The sequence below is a fragment of the Oryctolagus cuniculus genome, chromosome 5 (assembly GCF_051225735.1).
Source record: "Oryctolagus cuniculus isolate XC-2025 breed Fujian yellow rabbit chromosome 5, ASM5122573v1, whole genome shotgun sequence".
In the NCBI taxonomy this organism is placed as follows: Eukaryota; Metazoa; Chordata; class Mammalia; order Lagomorpha; family Leporidae; genus Oryctolagus; species Oryctolagus cuniculus.
In genome coordinates this window covers 166,976,681-166,995,501 of record NC_142871.1, presented here as the reverse complement: position 1 = coordinate 166,995,501, position 18,821 = coordinate 166,976,681, and the positions used below count along the sequence as shown (strand labels likewise).

At 54.8% G+C, this 18,821-nt stretch overlaps 1 protein-coding gene across 2 annotated transcripts; it reads right to left on the bottom strand.

Annotated features, from left to right (window-relative positions):
• Positions 1 to 9,511: 9,511 nt before the first annotated feature.
• On the bottom strand, positions 9,512 to 12,499 carry TUBB2B (tubulin beta 2B class IIb). 2 transcript variants are annotated; one of them, XM_002720955.6, is made up of 4 exons: positions 12,333 to 12,499; positions 11,471 to 11,579; positions 11,086 to 11,196; positions 9,512 to 10,750 (listed from the first exon to the last, which is right to left on the bottom strand). In XM_002720955.6, exons 1-4 carry the CDS (start codon positions 12,387 to 12,389, stop codon positions 9,690 to 9,692), a joined length of 1,338 nt encoding a protein of 445 aa, XP_002721001.3. In that variant the 5' UTR covers positions 12,390 to 12,499; the 3' UTR covers positions 9,512 to 9,689. The 2 variants fall into 2 exon arrangements, with proteins under 2 accessions (XP_002721001.3, XP_089189592.1); XM_089333466.1 differs by lacking the exon at positions 11,471 to 11,579.
• Positions 12,500 to 18,821: the final 6,322 nt, after the last annotated feature.

The following is an 18,821-nucleotide window of genomic DNA, read 5'->3' as shown; positions in this document are numbered from 1 at the left end:
ACAGGAGGCATGATTCTTGGCCATACCATTGTTGACCTCGTTTCCATGTGGTCTCCATATGCAGCTGTGCCTGTCTTAGGTTGTCCCCCAGGGGATCTTACCCGTCATTGACTAACCAGTGCTGAAAATGGGAGACCACAGGAGTGCTTGCTCAGATAGGGGTAGGAATGAAGAACAATGGTAATCAGGAATGGCGTGACTGCATGCAGGCTGTGGGCCGTTCAAGTGGCTGACCAGAGCTAGTGGGGTATAAAACAGTAATGGATGTGGCTATGGGCAGTTTCTCAGGGTAGGATGATAAGGCAGGTGTGTCTGCTAACAAGGCAGACTCTCAGTCTTGTTCAGCTGGTTCTGGTTGGCTGTCAGTTGCAGGTTTAATGTTTCTGGCTGGTACCCAAATGGGCTGTCCCGCATTCTCTGGAAAGACACAAGCATATCCTCGGTGCTTGGTTAGCAGAAGCCTTTTTAGGGGTGTTGGAATCCAGGGCCTGAATTTTGCATCCTTTCTTACATTTACGGCAAACATGTGGGTGGGATGGATTCTAGCGGCTGCCCTGAGAGCCTGGGGTGCCTGGGGACTGCCACAATATGGGGATCCTTACTGGGTGCGGATAGGATGACCTCGCATGGGTTATTGCCTGAGGTCTTCTAAGTTCATTCCACGAGTATTTGGGGGGTGGCTGACTAGGCATTGCTGTGTTGTCTGCTGCATTGTTATTTTCACTGTCAGAGCTCTCTCCCCCTAAGTCATCAACTGTTGTCTGTGAGGCAGAGGCCTAGAGTGTCAGGCTCTTATCACTCACAGATTCACTATGTTTGGTAATCTGTGTGGGCTTCTGAGAGGGGGGTATCTTTCCCATGTTTGAGTGTTTAAGAGCGGCACGCCATGACAACTCTAGCCAAAGGGAAGACACGCACAGCACTGCTGCCATAACAATACAAATTCCTAGCACCTCACCGACTGAGGGAATTATGCAAGGGTTTTCCTACCTTAGGTGAACAGACAGTGGTGTATCAGATCGTAAGTTTGTCCTGTGCTTAGTGGGGGACTTCCTTGACTCATTAGGTCAAGGCCATATGCCCACACAGTGTCTCCAGAGCGTCACCTCTCTCAAGGGAGGGAAGATGACTTGGTTCTGAATTCTGGCATGATCAGTCCCTTATGTGAATTCACCAGGTGAACCAAAAGTAAAAGGAGGAGCTGAGAAGCAGCGTACACTTCTGGGCAGTGTGTGCTAACCTGGGGTCACTTAGACAGAGGACGAGGACAAGGAAAGGGGCGTAGGAGGGGGTTCTGTGCTCACCCTCACAGAACCAAACAAACAGCACACGAAACACTGAGGGGCCTACTTGCCAAAATCAAGGGGGGACCTCACCGAGTCTGATAAGCTGTCTCTCAGTCACGTTGGTGCCAGATGTTGCTGTGGATTCATTCTGAGAGGAGGAGAGCAGTGGGGGCGAGAGGTGCAGAGTCACCACACAGACCCCAGGAGTCGGGCGAAAGCAGGCCAGAGGTGAGCAGCCTGCAGACTCATTTATTTCAGTTGGCACAGCAGCTTATATGGCAAAGGCAGCCAATCCAGTCAAGGGGCGGTTTATGCCCTAACCAATCACAGCCTGTTGCCAGGCAGGCTCCATTGCCAGCGGCCATCTTGCATGGCCTTCTCATTCCACCACACAGCACCGGCCCCTTCTTTTCTTTTCTTTTCTTTTCTTTTCTTTTCTTTTCTTTTCTTTTCTTTTCTTTTCTTTTCTTTTCTTTTCTTTTCTTTTCTTTTCTTTTCTTTTCCCCTCTTTTCCCCTCTTTTCCCCTCTTTTCCCCTCTTTTCCCCTCCCTCCCTCCCTCCCTCCCTTCTTTCCTTCTTTTGTGTTAAAGGCAGAGTTACAGAGAGGCGGGGGGCGGGGGAGAGAGCTCTTCCATCTGCTAGTTCATTCCCCAGTGGCTGCAATGGCTGGAGGTAAACTGATCTAGAGCCAGGAGCTTCTTCCAAGTCTCCCATGTGGGTGCGGGGGCCCAAGCACTTGGGCCATCTTCCACTGCTGTCCTAGGCCATAGAAGAGAGCTGGATTGGAAGTGGAGCAGCTGGGACTCGAACCAGCACCCATATGAGATGCTGGCACTGCAGGTGGTGGCTTTACCCGCTGTGCCACCGCGCCAGTCCCTCTTATTTTTTAAAGATGTTATTTATTTGAGTCTCTCTCCTCTCTCTCTCTCCTCTCCCCTCTCCCTTCTCTCTCTCTCTCTCTCTCTCTCTCTCTGTGTGTGTGTGAAAGAGAGAGAGAGAGGGAGAGGGAGGGAGGGAGGGAGGGAGGGAGAAAGAGATAGAGATCTTTCATCTACTGGTTTACTCCCCAGATGGCCACAATGGCTAGGGCTGTGCCAGACTGAAGCCAGGAGTTTCATCTGGGTCTCCCACATGGGTGCAGGGCCCAAGCACTTGGGCCATCTTCTACTGCTTTCCCAGGCACATTAGCGGGAGCTGAATCGGAAGTGGAGCAGCCAGCACTCGAAGCGATGCACGTGTGGGAAGCCGGCACTGCAGGAGGCGGCTTAACCTGCTCCACCACAGCGCAGGCCCTTTGGGGGCATGAGTGGAGGACACACTGCATGTCCCTAAGAGGATCATATCTTCTATGTGGTTAAAAAGTTTCAAGCTGAATCCTTGCACAACTGAATCCAGGATTCAACACTCAAGACAAATCACCGTTCACGGGAGTAGTGCAAGGCACATGCCTCACTGCTCTACAGCGGAGCTCTGCCACAGTAAAGGCCACTGTGGGCCGGAGCTGGGCAGACGGCGGCCGCCCTCCCCCAGGACACTCGTAGCTCCTTGGCTTCTCATGAGAACCTCCCTGGCTATGAGACACTGCAGGGGGCGGGCGGTCAAGGCCTGTGTTGGACGTCCTGTCACGGTCAGGAATCCAGAGCTCCCTGCGGCCCTCTTTGAGCAGAGTGGAGAACCGATCAGCTGGGGCACCTCCCACGAGGAGGGGGAGACAGGATCCACACCAGGAGCGGCCATCCTGCTTCCTCCCGACACCTGCCAATGTTGCCCGGGGCGGAAGGCTGACAGCGGTGCTGAGAGGCCTGCCCTGCTGGGGAGACGGCCCCAGCTCCCCAGCTGCGTGTCCCTTAGGCGCACAAGAGCCGCGGTTCAGCTCAGTCCGCCCCCTACAAGAACCTTGGGCCTCAGTGCTGTGCAATTCCCAGCAGACCTTGCTCAGGAGGACCTCAGGGTCACTTCCTCTGCAGAGCGCGTGGCTGCCATTCCTGTGTTTCCCAGGCCTCTCCGCAGCCTTTTCCACGGCCTGATTGGACTTGATTGTGCCTGTAATTGTCTCGGAAGCTCCTGCGAGGCTGGAGTGTGCTTATTCACGTTCTGTCCATGCACAGTGTCGTGCTTGGGGCGGATCCCCAGTAAATACCCTGTTTGTTGATGTAAATGACTCATGGCACAGAAACATGACCATTGGAACTAAGACGGGAGACTTCAGAGATGGTTCTGGGACAAGTGGAAGATAGTGCTGGGGGAACAATGGTTTATGTGGTTTTTTTGTTGTTTTTATTTATTTATTTATTTGAAAGGCAGGGTTACACAGAGAGAAGAAGAGACAGACAGAGAGAGATCTTCCATCTGCTGGTTTACTCCCCAGATTGCTGCAACAGCCCGGGCTGGGCCAGGCCAAAGCCGGGAGTCTGGAACTTCTTCTGGGTCTCCCACACAGGTGCAGGGGCCCAAGCACTTGGGCCATCTTCCTCTGCTTTCCCAGGTGCATTAGCAGGGAGCTGGATAAGAAGCGGAGCTAGAACTGGTGCCCATGTGAGATGCCCGGGTAGCAGGCAGTAGCTTGACCTGCTATGTCACAGCACTGGCCCTGAGGGACCATCGTTTTGACTTGCTTAACCATTCTTTCCTCATATACCCCCTCCCCACAAACTAGCCCAATGAACTCTGAAACTAAAAAGAAATCCAGATTCCACTGTGGCCTCGTGGGCTAAGCCACTGCGGCTTGGGGCACTCCTGTCTGTGTAGACGTGCCGGGAACCGAGTCTGCCTGCTTATGGACCGGCGTCCGGCTGATGCGTCTGGAAGCCCGCGGGTGACAGCTGAAGTACTTGGGTTCCTGTCGCGAACGTGGGAGACCAGGATGGAGCTCCTGGCTCCTGGCTTTGAGCTGACTCAGCCCTGTCTGCCTGCGAGGGCCATTTAGGGAGTGAACCAGCAGACAGAAGACTTCTCTCTTTCACCCTCTTTCTATAACATTCTTTCAAATAAATAAATACACAACTTAAAAAAAAAAAAAAGAAGTTCATTTTTTTTGACAGGCAGAGTGGACAGTGAGAGAGAGAGACAGAGAGAAAGGTCTTCCTTTTGCCGTTGGTTCACCCTCCAATGGCCACCATGGCCAGCGCGCTGCAGCCGGTGCACTGCGCTGATCCGATGGCAGGAGCCAGGTGCTTCTCCTGGTCTCCCATGGGGTGCAGGACCCAAGCACTTGGGCCATCCTCCACTGCACTCCTGGGCCACAGCAGAGAGCTGGACTGGAAGAGGGGCAACCAGGACTAGAACCCCATGTGCTGGCGCCACAGGCAGAGGATTAGCCTATTGAGCAGTGGCGCCGGCCTAAAAGAAGTTAATTTTTTTAAAAATCAAAGTTTCCTTTAAGAATAAGCCTTAGATCTAGGAAAACCTTCTGGAGTCAGATTCCACAGTAATTAGCGCACATGAAGACTGACAGCGTAAGGGAAAGGAAACACAGGTGAAAGGGAGGGAGAGGTTGGGGCCGGCGCTGTGGCGTAGCAGGGAAAGCCGCCGCCTGTTGTGCCGGCATCCCATACAGGCGCTGGTTTGAGTCCTGGCTGCTCCACTTCCAATCCAGCTCTATTATAGCCTGGGAAAGCAGTAGAAGATGGCCCAAGTCCTTGGGCCCCTGCACCCATGTGGGAGACCCGGAAGAAGCTCCTGGCTTCGGATCGGCACAGTTCTGGCTATTGCAGCCAATTGGGGAGTGAACCAGCGGATGGAAGATCTCTCTCTCTCTCTCTGCCTCTCCTTCTCTTTCTGTGTAACTCTTTCAAATAAACAAATAATTTTTTTAAAAAAAAAGGGAGGGAGGGGGAGCATCAAAGCACATCTCAGAAAATAGCTCATCTTTCAAAAGTTCACTTTTTGAAACCAACAGGAGAGGGAGCTGTGGAGCCATACAGCTCCAACTGTGGAGGCCTTCTCTTCCTCCCAAAGCTACAGAAAAAGTCATTTCACTTAAAACAAGTATCAGGAAAGGATCTTGATCAAATCCCATATAAGACTGTTACCGAAAGCAAGAAGAATTAGAAGCAGAACAATGTCTCCACGGGTGATGGCAGTATGCCAGAAAGATGACAGCCCCTCGCTGATAACGATGGCTGTGGGCCCAGCTGGTTAAGCTGCCATGTGGGGCACCTGCGCCCTGTATCAGCGTGCCTGGGAGCGAGCCCCAGCTGCTTCTGATCCAGCTTCCTGCCAGTGCACACTCTAAGAGGCGGCGGAGGATGACCCAGGTGCTTGGGCCCCTGCCACCCACGTGGGAGACCCAGATGGTGTTCCTGGCTCCTGGCTTCAGCCTGACTCAGCCCTGGCAGTTGTGGGCATTTGGGGTGTAAGCCAGTGAGTGGAAGATTGTGTGTGTGTGTGTGTGTGTGTGTGTGTCCCTCTTGCTGTGCCTGCTATCTGTTCTGTCTTGGCTTTCCGTGAAGCTGAGATGATCATGAACATGGAGTTACTGCAAGAACTGGCAATGACACTCTTAGGTAGGTAACAAGAAGAAATGGACTTGCACACAAAGTCCTGTACATGAGTGTTCATACCTGCACTTTTCTTAGTAACCCCGATGTGGAAGCCAGTCGAATGTCCATGTGCGGATGCATAGATAAACAGAAGGTGGTCTGTCCATACAGCATCGTGTTGTTCAAACATGGATGCGTACAATAGGGAAATTCTTGAAAACATTATGCTAAGGGACTGGTGTTGTGGCACAGCCGGTAAAGCTGCTGCCTGCAACACCGGCGTCCCATATGGGTGCAAGTTTGGGTCTCAGCTGCTCCACTTCCGATCCAGCTCTCTGCTAATGCACCTGAGAAAGCAGAGGAAGATGGCCCAAGTGCTTGGGTCCCTGCACCCACATGGGAGACCTGGATGGAGTTCCTGGCTTCTGTCTTTGGCCTGACCCAGCCCTGGCTGTTGTGGCCATCTGGGGAGTGAAGCAGAGAGTAGAAATTCTCTTTCTCTCTCTCTCTCACCCCCTTTCCCCCCTCTCTCTTTCCTCTCACCTCTCTCCCCCTCTTTCTCTCTCTCTCTCTCCCCCCACCCTTTCTCTCTCCCTCTCTCTCTTCTCTCCCTCTTTGTAGCTCTGACTTTCAAATAAATAAATCTTTACAAAAATGACAGCCCTGCCTTTTTAAAAACAACAACAAATTGCACTAAGTAACAACAGGGGAGAGGGGAGCAGAGAACAGGAAATGCTGCCCCAGGGTATGGGGCTTTTCTGGGGCACGAAAACCTTCTGACATCACTGACATCATGGAGATGATGGTTGCACAGCTGTGGGTATACTGAGGGCCACTGGCCTGTATTCTGTTAAGGGGTCGATTTCATGGTATGTGAATCACATTTCAATCAAAAGGAAAAAGAAAAGGACTATGAGGCATTTTGAATGAAAAGGCTGCAGCCAAAGGAGCTCCGCTGGGATGTGTGGGAGGCTGGAGGGAGGCAGGGTGAGGAACAAAGGCGTGAATGAGTCTGCTGTCAGGCAGTCGCACGCTTGGAAAAGCACGCCCTCACTGTAGACGGGACATGCCTTGCACACGAAAGCAATCAGCTTCGTCCAGCGAATGAGTTGCATCTTAACTAAAATGGGGGTGTGCACCCCAGGGCCGGCATTGTGGTACAGCGGGTCTCTCCTCTCTCCGTAGCTCTGACTTTCAAGTAAATAAATAATTAGTAAATATCATAGAAGCACCAGCAGCTGGCACTCCAGGGTCCTCCTGCACTTCCGATTCATTGTCACGGTCGCTCGCCCACGACAGAATGCTCCCCCTGCAACCATAACCGCGTTCCGGTGGTGTGCATACTTGCGAATGGGGAGACTGAACACTGCCCCTTGTGCAGGGAGGTCTGGGCCAGCGCATCCGGGAAAGTTGAGTGTGACCATGACACGGCTTCAGACTCCCCCTGAAGCCGGGGCTTCCTTTCTCTTTTTCACCATCCTCCTGTGGCTGTGGCTGTAGAGGAAAGAGCACTGGGTCTACCACCTGCCTTACATAAAGAATTCTGGGATTTGAGCTAAGTCTACGACCACGGATTCTTGCACAATCAGGCGGAGGGAGATAAGCTCTGATCGCTTGTAGTTCTAATTGCAGATCATCTTGCACACTCTTGGTGATGAAATGAAAACTCTATCATAGTCTTAGGTTATCCGGGGTGCCTTCTCCGACCCCAACCCCTTCCTAGCTCCGGCTCCTGAATCCTGCAGGGGTCATGCAATGTGAGTACTGGGCATGCCCAGAAGTGAATATTCTCTTCCAAGCCGAGGGATAAAACACTTATTTGGGGAGTACTGAAAACACACCCGCCACCATCACCACCACAGAATCCCATGATGCAATAATAATGTAACCAAAGGGAAATTAATGGTGTCGGTCTGAGCATTTTCCCGCAGGTGAGCTGCCCTCTTTGCTATGCCTTTATGGACTGTGCTAAGTCACCGTGCATCCGCTTGACTGGTCAGATGCTAAAATCAGTTCTACCAGTATGCAGACCCTGGGTGTGCGGCCAGGCTAGCAGGCTGGCCTGCAGGTGCCCACCTGTCCCCTTCTCACAAGGTGCGAAGGAGAAGCGCTGGAGAATGAATTCACTCTTCCAGAGTCGCTGAGCACACGCTGGGCAGGTTCTAGGGAAAGCTCGCCGAGAGTAGATCCACGGGGCCTTGGCAGCTGCCTCAGTGTCCAGGCATTTGAGGCCAATGTCAGCCTTCAGTTAGGTTGTTGGAAGCTTCCACCTGTTCAACAGGAATCTCACCTGCAACTCTACTGCTAAGTGCAGGGGCTTGGCGCAAAGCCCTGGCTCCTGACCCCTGTCTGGGCCCTGCTATTGGCTGGGTCCAGTTTTTGTAAAGTGAACTGCTGCCCATTTCCATTCAAGGGAACCATGTGGTAGAATAAACTTATTTTCTTTGGAACTCTTCAAGTATATTTTAGCCCCTTTAATATGGAAATCATTTATCTATGCTGATCTTTCAATATTTGAGTAGTAGAAGCAAGTAGAATAAAATGTCAAGAATTTTTGAGTCTTTTTTTTTTAATTATTAAAATCTTATAGTTTTCCTGATGATTTTCTGTCGGGAGATACAAATAAGTCTTGTACTTTTGTTTACAGCTTACATTTCACTCCTCTTCCCCAAGAAAGTTACTAACCTAGACTAAGCAGAGTATGAGCACCATTTTCATAAAATATAACTGACCCCATAGAGGCGTTTTAAGTAAAAAGTGATTATTGAAATCCTGCAGCTTCTTGAGTTGTTGAGCTCAAATCTGCTGTCTGCTTAGGTTAAAATCCAGCTGAAAATGATTGTGGCTTATCTACATAAACTCACTAACAATCCAGAATTTGTAAGTTCATATAAACTCAAAGACAACGTAAGTGCACGTGGTCTGTGATACAGTCTAGGCAAGACAGCTGAGAATCAGCCTGTAATGATTTCTACTTCCTCCGGCTATTGCTCTGTGTAAGTGACTTCACAACTTACCAAAGCATCCTGCCACGCACCACTTCTATATTCCAGACGATTCCACTTCGAGAAATGTACAGGAGAGCTATTTTCATGTGCACAATGGTACGTGAACAAAATCACCCACAGCAAAAATGTATCCAACAAACTCAATGCCTCTTGATGGAGAATTGGCCAGACTATCAATGAGATACGGCGTGCTATGCCTCCAGTTAGAGGCGGCGCGCTCTCTCTATCTCTAAGGTTCACTGAGCCCCGGGAAGGGAGGCTGCACAGCACCGAGTCTGACCATGTGTGTGAAGGAGGAAAAGAGGGGAGTGAGCATACAGGTCTGAACACGTATGAGGCATCTCTGCAGGGACAGGAGAGAGAGAACAGTCTAGAATGGTGGTCTCCCAGGGTTAGAAAACTGTAGGAAAGGAGGAGGGAGGACACACTAACTTTCCATTGTCTCCTGAAAATCTCTGTGTGTGCATGTAGTCCCTGTTCAAAATAAAAAAAGTAATGTTGCAGAAGAAATAGGGCATAATAGGATTTCTCCATGAAGTGAGCTTCTACCGAGCTTCCAATGGGCACGGTGGTAGCCGGCTCGGCTTTACCCACCCCCAGAGCCCGTTCACTGGAGCTGCCGCCCATCCCTTCCTGGTCCAAAGGACGACTTTGCTAAGGCGGTGTCTGAAGGAGAGGTCTCAGCGGATCACCAAGGACAACAGAGAGAGGGAAGGCAAAGAAAGAGAGGACGCCATGAGGACACAAACGTTTATGAGAGTTTAGTCATTACAACAGTAGTTCAGAAATATCTCAAATGTTACATATTACAAAAAAGAAAAAAAGAAAAAAAAAGAGGGGGGAAAAGTGACAGGCAACCGTGAAGAGCACCAGAGAGCCCGCGCCTGGCGTGCGCGCCCAGGGCGGCCGCGGCACTAAGCCTCGTCCTCGCCCTCCTCCTCCTCGAACTCGCCCTGCTCGTCGGCCGTGGCGTCCTGGTACTGCTGGTACTCGGACACCAGGTCGTTCATGTTGCTCTCGGCCTCGGTGAACTCCATCTCGTCCATGCCCTCGCCCGTGTACCAGTGCAGGAAGGCCTTGCGCCGGAACATGGCCGTGAACTGCTCCGAGATGCGCTTGAACAGCTCCTGGATGGCCGTGCTGTTGCCGATGAAGGTGGCCGACATCTTGAGGCCGCGCGGCGGGATGTCGCACACGGCCGTCTTGACGTTGTTGGGGATCCACTCGACGAAGTAGCTGCTGTTCTTGTTCTGCACGTTCAGCATCTGCTCGTCCACCTCCTTCATGGACATGCGGCCGCGGAAGATGGCGGCCACCGTCAGGTAGCGGCCGTGGCGCGGGTCGCAGGCGGCCATCATGTTCTTGGAGTCGAACATCTGCTGGGTGAGCTCGGGCACGGTGAGCGCGCGGTACTGCTGGCTGCCGCGGCTGGTGAGGGGCGCGAAGCCCGGCATGAAGAAGTGCAGGCGGGGGAAGGGCACCATGTTCACGGCCAGCTTGCGCAGGTCGGCGTTGAGCTGGCCGGGGAAGCGCAGGCAGGTGGTGACCCCGCTCATGGTGGCCGACACCAGGTGGTTGAGGTCGCCGTAGGTGGGCGTGGTGAGCTTGAGCGTGCGGAAGCAGATGTCATACAGGGCCTCGTTGTCGATGCAGTAGGTCTCGTCCGTGTTCTCCACCAGCTGGTGCACGGACAGCGTGGCGTTGTAGGGCTCCACCACGGTGTCGGACACCTTGGGCGAGGGCATGACGCTGAAGGTGTTCATGATGCGGTCGGGGTACTCCTCGCGGATCTTGCTGATGAGCAGGGTGCCCATGCCCGAGCCCGTGCCGCCGCCCAGCGAGTGGGTCAGCTGGAAGCCCTGCAGGCAGTCGCAGCTCTCGGATTCCTTCCTCACCACGTCCAGCACCGAGTCCACCAGCTCGGCCCCCTCCGTGTAGTGGCCCTTGGCCCAGTTGTTCCCGGCCCCGCTCTGGCCTGGAGGGAGGAAAGAGACTCCCTAAGTGGCTGCGATCCCCATAAATTCCTCCTGACCTTAAACCCCCTAATAGAGGCCAGTGCGTCAGCGCTTGGATCGGATTATTTCAGGTTCTCACCAAAATGGCCAGAGGTTACAATATATGGTCATGGGTATGATTATAAATAAATAAGGCCACATCTGGGTATTCGAAGTTGGGAGGCAACAGCCTCTTTGCCCTGTGTTAAGGTGCAGTTGGCACCCAGTGGCATCAAACTTGTGGCTTCCCCTTTGGCAGGCACACGGGGCCTCACTGAGCTGCCCTTTCACACCCTCAGGCACACCACGCACTCACCAAACACGAAGTTGTCGGGCCTGAAGATCTGGCCGAAGGGTCCCGACCTGACCGAGTCCATGGTGCCGGGCTCCAGGTCCACCAGGATGGCCCGGGGGACGTACTTGTTGCCTGTGGCAGAACAAACACAGAGTTAGACCTGCAGGGAGAGAGAGCCCTGTTGGCAAGGGCTCCATACTGGCTTCCTGCCTGGGGGGCTGGAGTCGCCCCTACACAAAGGCCGACCCTCCACCTGCTTCTCCAAGGGCGTGGAGGGCACAGGACAGCCCCAGGAAATACTGCAATGAAAAGATAGGGGAGCCTACAAAGGCTGGTCCACCCTCCCCTGGGGGCGGGCGCCTCTGGACAGCCTAGGCGCAGGGCAGGTGAGATTATCCGGTATTACCAGTGGCTTCGTTGTAGTACACATTGATCCTCTCCAGCTGCAAGTCACTGTCTCCATGGTAACTGCCAGTGGGGTCGATACCGTGTTCGTCACTGATGACCTCCCAGAACTGGGACAGAATAGGGTCGCCTTTAGAGCCGCGCCCCGCCCCCACCCCGCCCCACCCCTCGGCTCAGGCTCCCTCCCTAAGGCTCCCCGGCTCCCTGGCACGGCCGCAGCGGTGGTGTTTTGTAGGGTCAGAAAGTCGAAACTGGGCGTTGCCCGGGCGGACAGCTGTCACGGCCAGAGGCTGGGGTCGGGGCGGAGAGGGACCGCGGGTCACCGGCTCCCGCCGGAGCCCGGGTGCGCGCGGCCGCAGCCTGGGGGCCGCCGCCAGAGCGGGGCGCGCAGATCCTCCGGCCCGGAGGAGGGCACGGGCGGGGACGCGAGGGAGCCGAGGGGGGCGGTTTTCCATTCCAAGCACGTGCCGCCACGGCGAGACAATCGCTCTCCAGCCCGCCCCCTGCAGCCAGCTCCGGCTCAGGCGAGTGAAATCGACTCTCCGGGTGTCCCGGCCCCTCCCGAGGGCCAGAGCGCGCGGCCGCACAGCCACACCTGCTGCTTCTCTGGGCGCGCGCGCGCGCGCCTGGCCGGCAGAGACCGATCCGGAGGCAAGGGAGTAACCAGGATTCCAAGTGAGTTCCGGCCAAATCCAAGGCGTGTCTCCCGCCCCCTATCCCCTACTCCGAGCCCACGCCCCACTTGGTTACCGCACAAAGCGCCCCGGAAGCTCAGCACCGGGCGAGCCCCCGGCCTTGCCCACTCCTCGGGCTCCCCAAAGGCGCTCCGCCCTCGCCCACCCGTGCCCCTGCGGCGCGCCCACCTTGGCGCCGATCTGGTTGCCGCACTGGCCCGCCTGGATGTGCACGATCTCACGCATGGTGCCTGGCTAGCGCCTTCCTGGCTCGTCTGCGTCCGGCGGGTCTGTCGGTCCTCGCCTCCCACACCCACTGCGGGCTCACCGGGATCGCGCTCGGGAACCGACGGGCTGAGAGCGCCGGCCCCGCAGGCTCGGCCTTTTATGTGAGGAGGGCGGGGCGGCAGGCGCAGGCCGCGCCCCCAGCCAGAGCCCCCCAGTCGCCTTCGCGCTGGCGCTCTCCAGGCAGGGCTGACGTAATGCTCCAAGCCCCAGGGCCCGGCCGTGGGGGCCGGACTACAGGTTTGCGGCCAATCAGCGCGGGCCTACGGACCTGGAGAGGGGTGGGAGCTCCCCACCGGGAGGGAGAGGGCGTGAGCATTGTCCGGGGCGTGGGGGAGGGGATCGAGAAAGCCGGGTACCAGCGTGGAGGGGGTGGTGAAGAGATTGAGGGCAGGAGGGCAGCTAGGCCAGCACGGCCAGCGCGGTGGGCCGAGGTCGGGGGACAGCTGGTACCAGACAGGGAAAAGGGACGACCGGAGCAGGTGCTCTGGGAGCCGGCAGGTGTGAGTTGAGATAGCGTACCAAGAGCTGTCGGCCAGAGCCCCCCACCCCGCCTCGTCCCTTTGATCAATCCCGGAGGCCAGCCGGCAACGCCGGTCTGTGGCCAGGATGGGCGACCCCAGAAACCAGTCGGGGGAACTGAAAGGCGGTGTGACCCTGGACACCTGCGGCCCCAGAGCACCGCCCCAGCCTCGGAGAACAAGTCCTGTTCTCTCTCTCTCCCTTGTCCAGACCAGGGGCCATCCGCTCCTTCTCCCTGGGGCTGCGGCAGCCCGGGTGGGGTGACCTGCGAGCCAGTTCTGCCCGACCCTCCCCAGAGCCCGTGGCTCCCCGGCTGGCACCCAGCGCCCTGCCCCTGCCTAGTTGGCTTTTGTTCCTCGCAAGTGATGGAGTGGGTGTGGCCGGGCGTGCGCGTGGACTGTCCTGCGGGCGGGGCGGGCGGTGGAACAAAGGGCTCCCAGCGGCCTGGCTGTGCTCCCCAAAGCCCAGGCGTGCCTCTTCTCGGGGTTCGGCTCGGCTATTGTCCAGGAAGGGGGTGGGCTCCAAGCGGGACTGCCGCTGGGTCCCAGCATCCCGGGCGCTGGCGGTAGAGGGTGGGAGCGAGGGCGAAGAGACCCTCACAGCCGCAGCCCCAGGAAAAGGGAGCGGCCGCGCGAGACCCAGCTGGCGCGCGCACCCGGGCGCGAGTGCGGAGCCCCCCACGCCCTTCAAATCCGCAGTCTGCGAGCTCTTTGTTGCTCCTCCTGGGCGTGTGCACGAGAGCGGGCGCGCGCGCGTGACTGGAGGCCGCACCTGCGGGGCGGGAGGGGCTGCGCCGTGGCCGAAGCCGCTCTGGTCTTTAGCTGGAGGACGTGGCTCCTTTTCAGCCTCCGGCGAGAGAGGTTGGATGACCGGGTCCGCGCCGTGGGCCAGAGCTTGCAGCTGTTGCGGGAGCCCGCCCCCACCGCCGCCCCCGCCTGCAGCCATCAGCAAGCTGTCATCGCCTCCCGTTCCTGCTGGGGGTGGGAGGGGGCTTTCAGCTCAACTCCAGATACAAAGAGAACAAAAGCCCCCAACCCCCCTCCCGGAACATCCCGGGCCAGAGTTCTCCAGGACGCGGCTGCAAGTGCCTAACTTAGGGGTCCCAGGGCAGAGCAGGTCTGTCCGCCCGCCCCCTCACGGGGGGGGGATCCCCCAGGGCCCTGAGCTCTGCTCCAGATCCTATAGATGCAGAAACTGCAAGGGCGAACCACTGCCAAGGTCACAACAGCGAGTTAAAAGTCTGGATTCGGGCGCCCCAAGGCGTCGGGGAAGGTGACCGTGTCCTGGTCGAGGTGACCGCTCCGGGGCTCAGCGAGTGTAGACGCGACGCGCTGAGCTGCCTGGCCTCGGCTCTGGCTCCATGGGGGGTGGGGGTGGGGGTAACCTGAGCCGCCACCCGCCTCCCTCGCCAGAGGGTTTCCTTTCTCTCCTTCTGTTTCGGGGCCAGAGCTCCATGGAGTGCCCGCGTGAAAACGCGTGTTCCAGGCTGTTTAGACCAGGGACCCTTTCTTCTCGGGTTTCCTTTTATTGTGTGTGTGTGTGGAGGGGGAGGTTGGGATAGACTGAGGCTACAAACCATCCTTCTGAAAGGCCGCACGCCCTGGGGGACACAGCGAGTGTGGTCCCAGACATGCTTTCCCTGTGCCAGTCCCCCGGGAGCAGGCTTCTCCTTGGCCGCTCTCCACCCCTCGCTGGCATTTTGATGCTGCACATTTGTGTTTAAACAGGAGCTGATTTCTGTTGAAATGATGGCGGCCACGCCTTTCCCGAAAGCAGCTCAGATTTTCCGCTACTCCCTTCCTCCCTTAAAACAAAAATCCCTATTCCTTGGAGCTTGCAAGGAAGCAGTGGTAGGCCTGGCCATTCTTTCTGTCTGCTTGTGCTGCACAGCCCCTCTCAGTCTAGGTGGGGCTGCATCAGCCACGAAGATTCCCGGACAACATATCCCAGGACAATGTATTTCACGGTCTCCTACCTGATCTCAGTTTTAATGGTAGAATGACCTTTAAAAATTGTCCATAGACGATCATAGAAACATCGTTAGAGTCGAGTAAAATCCAACCTTCGTCTTTCACACAACTGATCTATGACTGAAACGGGCACTCCCCCTAAACTACTAAAATTATGTTTGCTCGCAATATTTCCCTTGGCCGATCACCCCCAAAGGTTTATCTAAGAAACACAGAAAGTCACTGTTCTCAGCAGTTGAAGAACTGCAGCACGAAGGGGGTGTGGCATAGACGGGGAGTAAACTTTAAGAGCCTTGTTATCTCTTGATCGGGTTTCCTGAAATTAGGAAGCAGTTGATTTAGGATTTTTCTCCCCATGCACGCCTGCATTCACTGCTTAAAACCCAGTCCGCAGCCCCCACCACATGACAGCCCACTGGGCTGCCGAGATGCGCGGTTTCCTAGGCAACCGACACTTGGCCAATGAATGGAGAGGAATTGAATGAAAGAGAGAGACTGCAAATCCATCATTATTTCCTCTTTGTGTGTGTGTGTGTGTGTGTGTGTGTGTGTGGTGGCCTCAATGCCTCCCTGTTAGAAATACTGGAAAGCTACCAACCCTAGTATTTAGGCGAAGGAGTCAGATGCCAGAGACCGGGGCTAGGTGCAGCCCCCCATTGCAAGTGTGGAGGGGGTGCAGGAGTCCCTGGGATCCGCGTTCTCTCTGCTAGGTCACTCCCCGCAGGCGTGGCCCACCGCCCTCGACCTCCCCTGTCCGGGATGAGAGGCGAGTTGCCTGGCAACAGGAGAGCGCACCTGTCCCTGGGCTGCCGTGGCCTCTGCAGGCACCAGGTGACACAAGACTGCAGTGAGCTTTCGGGTGCGGCGCCATGCGGGGTTCCCCGGTCAGGCTGACTCTGTCTCCACCTCCAGAGACCAGGACTTTGGGCTAAAATGGCCTCGGTTCAAACTGAGAGAGCGGAGCTGTCACGCGGGAGGTTTGCCTTCTTTGTCGCACAGATCGGCAGAGGGGGCGGAACTGGGGCTTTGCAGGGTGGCCTCCCCTCCCCCACGCTGTCAATGATTTGTAAGGGTCTTAGGCAGGCGGGGGAGGGCGAGCTGGGAATCTCAGATAAAGGGCATTTCACAGCACAGCCTGGCCGTGTGGAAAACAGGTACAGAGGAGAACGCAGGCTTCAACCCGAGTTAGCAAATTCTGAGATGGACAGGGTGCCCCTTGCCAGGTGCCGAAAGCAATGTGCTTGTGAACAAACCCCAGATGGGAGGGACGTGCACAGAGCGCCGGCCATCTTAGCATCAGACTGCAGCATGGCGCTGGGGCTGTCGCCCAGGTTAGAAGCTGCTGGGAAAGTCTCCACAGCTCACCCTTTCTCTCCCAAATCTGCCCTAGAGCCTTGCTTGTCATGTGAATAAAACCAGCACGCATGTATCCAGTGGGACACACTCACAGCACAGTGTCTTAGCTCTACATGGCTGGGGGTTGCGGGGCTCAGCGAAGCCCTCCCTACAGTTACAGGTCTACTTCCGAACTATCACCATTGCTTAAGATATTTGAAAGGCTGGGTGACAGAGAAGAAGAGATCTTCCAATCCACGGGTTTTCTACCAAATGGTGGCAACAGCTGGTACTCTGCCAACCCAGAGCCAGGAGCCAGGAGCCAGGACCCTGGCTCTCAGGGTCTCCCACAGGGGTGGCAGGGACTCATGTCACCCTCCTAGGTGCAGTAGCAGGAAGCTGGATTGGAACCGGAGTAGCTGGGACCACTCAAAGGTGGAATGCCAAGAGGGAGTGTTGGCTGGACACGCCCAGCCACTGAACACTCCCATTCCTAATACATTTGCAAGAAAAGAATGCATTAAAAGAATCTCTGGGAGAACTTGCTGTCTAGTTTGAAATATCCCATAACTATTCAAGATTTAGTCTCAGATCTATACCCAAGTGATTGAAAGCAGAGTCTCAGAGATATCTGTGCACCAGTGTTACCGCAGCCTTATTCAGTAGAATCAACCCAAGTGGCTCTTGATGGGTAAGTGGATAAGCATCCATGCTCTATGCCTATGAGGAATATTATCCATTCTTTTTAGAAAGAGTTCTGATACACGTCCAAAACAGGTGAGCCTTTAGAAGTTAAATGAGCCAGTTGCAGAAGACAAGCACAGATAAATAAGACCCATCTCTACATCTGAGAATCTAGAATCAAATTCATAAAGACGAAAGGTGGAATGGGGGCTGCAGGAAGCGGGGTGGGGAGATAGCTTTCTGATGGGCACAGCATTTCAGTTTTGCGAGATGAAAAATTCTGGGGAGGGATGGTGGTGATGGTTGCACAATACTGTAGTATACAGCCACCTCTCACATCCCCGGGGAGTGACTCCAGAACCCCACGGATTCCAAGATCCGTGGCGTAGTATTTGCAGCTAACCTGCTTGTATCCTCCATAGCAGCGTAGCTCAAATGATCTCAGACCACTTACAATACCCAGTACAATGTAATGCTATGTGAGTAGTGGTTACATTGTGTTAAATTTTTTTTTTTTTAGATTTATTTATTTGAAAGAGTTACAGACAGCAGAGAGAGAAAAAAATCTTCTCTCTGCTGGTTCACCCATCAGATGGCAGCAACAGCCAGGCCTGGGCCAGGTGGAAGCCAGAAGCCAAGAGTTTCTTCCATTTCTTCCAGGTCTCCTATGTGAGTGCAGGGGCCCAGGTCTTGGGCCATCCTCCACTGCTTTCCCAGGCACATTAGCAGGAAGCTAGACTGGAAATGGAGCAGCCACGACACAAGCTGGTACCCATATGGGATGCCGGCATCACAGAGGTTTTACCTGCTATGCCACAATGCTGGCCTCCACATTGTATTGTTTAGCAAATAAGAATGGGGGGGGGAGTCTACACATGTTCAGTACAGACATAATATTTCCCCCAATATTTTTGATGTGCATTGGATTGAGTCTGTGGCTGTAGAATCTGCTATAGGGAAGGAGGCAGGGTTCAGAAAAAGAGCCAGAGGAAATATATCATCGCACACTCCCCCACGGCTGCTCCTGAAACTCCTCCCATGGCTGCAAACTGAAGTCACTATGTGGCAAAGCTGCCGCCCCAAACCAGATGCCATGGAAAAATGTCCAACATGGTTGCTCACTGTCCCTGCAATGACCAATAGCCCATTACAATGTCATTATCATAAAATGACCATGGCTGACACTCCTACTCCCATCATGCACCTGACACCATGATGCACCAAGACTTCCTGAAAAGACCAGATATTGACCAGTCACCAAATCCCTGGAAATCCCTCCAGCTTGAGCCTCATGGGTAGCAACTTGCTTTACCGTGCCCACAATCCCTGTTGAATGTGTACATTTGCTTTGCTAATAAATTTGTTTCTTTGCTAGCCTTTATCTATGTGCAGCCCTCAAATTCTTTCATGCAGCAGAGACAAGAACCTGGACAAATGGGCCAAATATACTTGATAAAACTGAGCAGTAAGATTTAAAATGGTGAAGATGGGCAGTTACTGTGACACAGCAGGTGAAGCCGCCATGTGAGATGCCCAAGTCCCATTGCAGAGTGCCTGCTTCAAGCCCTGGCTGCTCCACTTCAGAGCCAGCTCCCTGCTAACGTGCCTGAGAGGCAGCAGAAGATGGCCCAAGTGCTTGGGTTCCTACCATCAATGTGGTAGAGCCTGATGGAGTTCCTGGCTCCTGGTTTAAGACTGGCCCAATCCAGGCTATTGTGGCCATGTGAGAAATGAACCAGTAGATGGAATAAATTCTCTTTCTCTTTCTCAGCCTTCCTTTTCTTTTTAAAGGTTTGTTTATTTGATAGTCAAAGTTACAGAGAGAGAGACAGAGAGATCTTCTATCTGTTGGTTTACTCCCCTACATGGTTGTAGCAGCCAG

Bases quoted from the DNA above. Each gene is read 5' to 3' on its own strand.
- TUBB2B (XM_002720955.6), bottom strand. From the start codon at position 12,389: ATGCGTGAGATCGTGCACATCCAGGCGGGCCAGTGCGGCAACCAGATC. The intron at 11,197-11,470 runs GTAATACCGGAT...GTTCTGCCACAG, and splicing joins GTACTACAACGAAGCCACTG to GCAACAAGTACGTCCCCCGG. The intron at 10,751-11,085 runs GTGAGTGCGTGG...TCCTCCCTCCAG, and splicing joins GCCCGACAACTTCGTGTTTG to GCCAGAGCGGGGCCGGGAAC.